Source organism: Carlito syrichta, unplaced genomic scaffold, assembly GCF_000164805.1.
Source record: "Carlito syrichta isolate Samal-C Ts95f unplaced genomic scaffold, Tarsius_syrichta-2.0.1 Scaffold153641, whole genome shotgun sequence".
Lineage (NCBI taxonomy): Eukaryota > Metazoa > Chordata > Mammalia > Primates > Tarsiidae > Carlito > Carlito syrichta.
The window spans coordinates 203,425-208,397 of record NW_007097737.1 but is presented as its reverse complement, the minus strand read 5'-3'; the positions used below and the strand labels follow the sequence as shown (position 1 = coordinate 208,397).

The following is a 4,973-nucleotide window of genomic DNA, read 5'->3' as shown; positions in this document are numbered from 1 at the left end:
GGCGATCCTTCCGCCTCAGCCTTCCGAGTAGCTGGAACTACAGGCACGCGCTACCACGCCCGGCTGATTTTTTGATTTATTGTAGAGATGAGGTCTCGCCAAGTTGCCCATGCGGGTCTCGAACCCGCGGGCTCAGGCAATCCACTCACCTCAGCCTCCCAAAGGCACGGGATTACAGGCTGAGCCACCAAGCCCGGGCTGATGACTTCCTTAATTCCATTTTCTTTTTTTGCAGTGGGGTCTTGCTCTGTTGCCCAGGCTGGAGTGCAGTGGCACAATCACAGCTTGCCGCAGCCCTGACCTCCTAGGCTCAGGTGATCCTTTTGCCTCCGCCTACCAAGTAGCTGGGACTACAGATGAGCGCCACTACACCTGGCTAATTTTTAAATTTTTTTGTAGAGTCTCGTTATGTAGCCTAGGCTGGTCTCGAACTCCTGGGCTCAGGCGATCCTCCCACCTCGGCCTCCCAAAGCGCTGGGATTACAGACATGAGCCAACCGTGCCCAGCCAACATTTTCTTTTCTCCAGCTTATTTTATTATAAGAATATGTATGACATACAAAATATGTGTTAATCTACTCTTTATGTTATCGGTAAGGTTTCTGGTCAACCTTAGGCTATTCAAAGTTCATAAAATTTCTGGCGTGTCTGCAGACGTGCATGAACTTTAGACTGCATGAGGTCAGTGCCTTGGCCTCTGTGTTATTCCAGGGTCACCTGTACTCGTCTGTAAGCTTCAAAGCACGCGGCGTTCCCTGTTCTTGAGGAAACCAGCATTCCCTCCGTACTCGGCCTTGTCTAAACAGGACTGCTATGGGAACTTTATTTGCAAAAACAAAAATTTCACCTTATTTACACAAAGTTGAAAATGGTAAAGTAAGCAAATCCTGAGAACGTTTTTCCACTGGAAAATTCTCATGCTAACAAATTCAATTGTATTTTATTATAATAGTAACCGCAAATGAATAGTGATCTTTATTTTCCTTGTCTTCCCTGTTGCAGGGAGGCCAGGCTGCTGGGAGGAAGAGGCCTGGTCATGTGGGCTGGCAGCTGCCCGTTTCTTGGAGCCTCTCATTTCTGGAAGGTTCTGGGTGGTTCTAGGCCTTGTCGGCCCGAAAGGTGATAAGCAGGGGTACATAGTCAATGCTTGCTGTGTCACTGAGTGGGTGAATAAAGAGCCCTACAAGGTTAACACTACACCATTCAAAGAGTTGCATTTAAAATACAGGCAATTGTGATGGCCAGGCTCGGTGGCTCAGGTGAGTGAACTGCCTGAGCCTGTGGGTTCGAGACCAGCCTAGGCAACTTGGTGAGACCTCGTCTCTACAATAAGTAAAAAATTAGCCGGGCATGGACGCACATGCCTATAGTTCCAGCTACTTGGAAGACTGAGAAGGAAGGATCGCTGGAGCCCAGCAGGTCGATGCTGGGGTGACAGAGTGAGACTCCAACTAAAAAAAAAAAAAATGCAGGCAATTGTGAAGATAGCAATAGTTTATATACATATATAAAATATCACATATACCTAAAATAGTAGTGTGTGTGTGTGTTTCTTTTTTCTGTTATTTAGCCTGGCAAACAGTAGATGTACATATCAATAATGGACCCTCTTCCCTTCCCTGATCTTATTATTCCTTCAAGTAATCATTTTAAAATGACTGCTTTTGTCAGCATTTACATACCCAAACCAACGCACAGCTGGGTAAGGTAGCCAAGCCAAATTCTTCCTGGTTATCTCATCTCCTGAATGCTTCCACACCACATGGAAACTACAGTTCCATTTACAAACGACCCAGGTGAGGAACACATCTGCATATGAAACATAGTGTGAAACATGTCTAATTTTAAATATTTTAATTTACAGACTTTCATGAGTACAGGTCAATAAGAAATCCACTTTTCAGATTTTATTTCATTATAGAATATATCTGACAAGGATACATACAAACAGATTCATCTGGAATACACAGTGTCTACTGGGGCCTGCACGTCCGAGCAGGCCGGTGACCTCATGAAAAATGTTTGCAAAAGTTGCATTTAACCAGCCACTCTAAACAACCAGTGCCAGAGAGTTCAGGTCATTCCATTCATTTGCTTGCCTAGAATGAGTAAAAATCTTAATATGTGTCTTAAAGTCTGTTTATCACTCTTCTATTTAAAAATTCGAGATTCATTCCCCAATGTAAACAATACATTTCAGTCTGTCACACAATCGAAATGGATAAGGCCTTCTTGACAAGTTTGTGCCACCTACGTTTTACTCATCAGAACATAATCTTATCTCATACTGGAGCAAGTCGTCCGCGCACAAGAGACAGAAAGAGACTGCCCTCCGCGCCTGGTGGGGCACAAGAGACAGAAAGAGACTGCCCTCCGCGCCTGGTGGGGCCTTTGAGACCTCTGCTCGCTGCAGGTTTACGGAACATTCAGAGATTTCTTTCTGATGCGGTCTACTTGGTCGTAAAATACACGTATACAATGTCCAAAAGCAGGAAACAGCAAAGCCTAGTCTTATGCATTTATCATGAACTGCTAAAACCCTATACAAGTACAATATCACGTCATGCCAGTGAATATACAGAAGAAGGTGGCGAGATGTCGCACCGTGAATCAGGGCGTGTGAGCAAGGACCAGAGGGGACGCAGACCGGGGGAAGAGGCTGACTGCATGTGGTCAGGCAGGACGGTCTGGCTGAGACTCTAAATGCCTGTCCACCCCGCTGACAGACTGAAGTCAATCTGGAGTCGAAGCTGCTTACCCCGAGAACCCAAGCCTTGCCCCCAGCCTCCCAGGGAGAGCCGAACGGCACCCCAGACGGCGTCACCAGAGCCCGTCTCGCGTGTGCACCTCCTGACTGAGCTGTGCACACCGGCTGTTCACGCTCTTCCGAGTGACTGCTCCTTGGCGGACCGACGGGTCGCCAGCCCTGGCGGCTCAGTACCTCATCACCGTCATAAATATGTCACTTCGTAAGCTAGATCGTGAAAGAGCAAAGACTATATACAACATCTTAAAAGGCATTCTGTGACCGTTTTGAAGAGTTCATAGAAAAGTTGCTAAGGACAAACCAGTTACTTCTGTCGACACGCGGGGGCCTTGTCATAGTCACGGTGGACTCTTTCCTACGTGGTGCGACAGAAGCACGATGGAGCCACCGATCCCACGTGGCGCCCGCTGACTCATGAGGCTAAGGTAACCGGCAGAGGGTGTAGTTTTCCTGAGGTTTGTAAAAATTTTTTGAACAAAACAGAAATCACAGTGACCAAGCGCGATGCGAGTCTGTGTCTTCCGTGAACGTTCCGCTCTCACGGCCTTGCCCGGGACTAGATGACCCTCCACTGCATGATGCTCGTGTCCTTCCCGCCTGTGGAGATGAGGTGGCTGTCTTCACAGAGGAAGTCCACGTTGGTGACATGGCTGCTGTGCCCGCCATATATGTGGCTTGGAGCCTAGAGAAGGAGGACATGGAGGAAAAGCTGATGACAAGGCAAACTACTACTCGGAACCAGAAAGTGCTTGAACGCCAGACCCATTCCTCAATTCCTCTACGCTTTCTTTCACCTGGCAGCTGTCACTTGTGTAACTGCTCTGTGCCCAGGACACAAGAGGGACCCAGAAACAACCCACAGAGTCCCTGTGGCCTGGTGGGGGGACAGGTAATGAGCAAATGACTGCCCTGGCTTGAAAGATACACTCAGTATCAGCGGGTTGTCCCAGGCACAAGGTCAACCCAAAGGCGAGACTGACCAGGTGTCGGGGACTGAGGGCAAAGGTCTCTTTGTGAAGGAAGGCCAGAGTCAAGGAGGATGAAGGGCATTCTAGGCATTGGGGCTGGCACAGCTCAGCTGGGCTGGAGCACGGGGCCGTGGGTACGGGGGGAGGGGGAGCCCATGAAGCCACCGAGGTAGACACCCAGATCTGATGGGCTCTCTGGGTCAGTGAGGGACGGGGTTTCCCCACAGGCAGTGGGGACCGGAAGTGCTGGGACCAGTGGACAACAGGGTCCCGTCGGCGTCCACAGCCCATGGCCTTCACTGGCAGCCCGCTTCTGTTTGGCTTCCAAAGAGGTCAGGCCTAAGCGCTGCCCGTGAGGGGCGAGATAAGTTGGGAACAGCCCTGTACCCGGAACTGCGAGCAGGGATAGGAGAAGAGGTGCACTTTGCCGAAGTCATCGCCCGTGGACAGGAGTTTCTTCTCGTGGGCCCGACAGACAGCGTTGATGTCGGTTCCGTCCGAGCCTTCCGGCCACACTCCTGAAACAGAGACCACCAATAGAGCACTGGCCGTACCAGACACAGGGCCACATGCACTGGGCCCGGCCACTGAGCTGGCGTGAAGGTCAGATCACCTTAGGTCCGCGAGAAACAAAGGTCAACACAACATGGAGTCTCAGCTCCCGGCTCTCCCTGTGCTTCCAGAATCATCTCACCCCAGCCATCCTCAGGAAGTCCTTGGACGCTCAGCCCTGTTCTACTGTGGGGGAGGACCAACAGCAGGCCTCCTGGGCGGCCCGCTTTCCTCGGGGCCCCTTCTTGAGGCTTCAGCAGAGGGTACCAGCAACCCCAGTTCTGAACACGATGGCTTTCCTCCACCCCCAGAGCACCAGAAGGGAGGCTGACCAGTCCTCAAGCCTGTGGTTTCTTTTTGGGGGGAACTCTTTACATATGACAGTCTCTCCAAAGAACGTGTTAGCCCTGGGTCTGTGTGTAACTTTCGGGCATTTCTTGGGGTCCTTGTGGCCTCGGCCTGCCTGGTAGCAGCCTGGCAGGTGTGCCCCTCGTCCCTGGCGGTGGGCACCACAGCCCTGAGCCCAAGTAGCCTGGAGAATGGGTGGGTAGGGGGTGCTGTTTCCTGACCATGGTCAGGGGAAAATACTGCCTTTTAAAATTTTATAGCCGGGCTCGGTGACTCAGCCTGTAATCCCGCGCCTTTGGGAGGCTGAGGTGAGTGGATTGCCTGAGCCCGAGGGTTCG

General features: G+C 50.9%; 1 protein-coding gene across 1 annotated transcript in view; it reads right to left on the bottom strand.

The window, feature by feature from the left end:
• Positions 1–1,839: 1,839 nt before the first annotated feature.
• Positions 1,840–4,973, bottom strand: part of EML1 (echinoderm microtubule associated protein like 1) — a 200,698-nt gene continuing 197,564 nt past the window's right edge. The window contains exons 21-22 of the mRNA XM_008050753.2: positions 4,123–4,253; positions 1,840–3,449 (exon numbers count right to left, since the gene is read on the bottom strand). Coding sequence (XP_008048944.2) covers positions 3,324–3,449; positions 4,123–4,253 — 257 coding nt within the window. The 3' untranslated portion in view covers positions 1,840–3,323. The remainder of the gene's footprint in view (positions 3,450–4,122; positions 4,254–4,973) is intronic.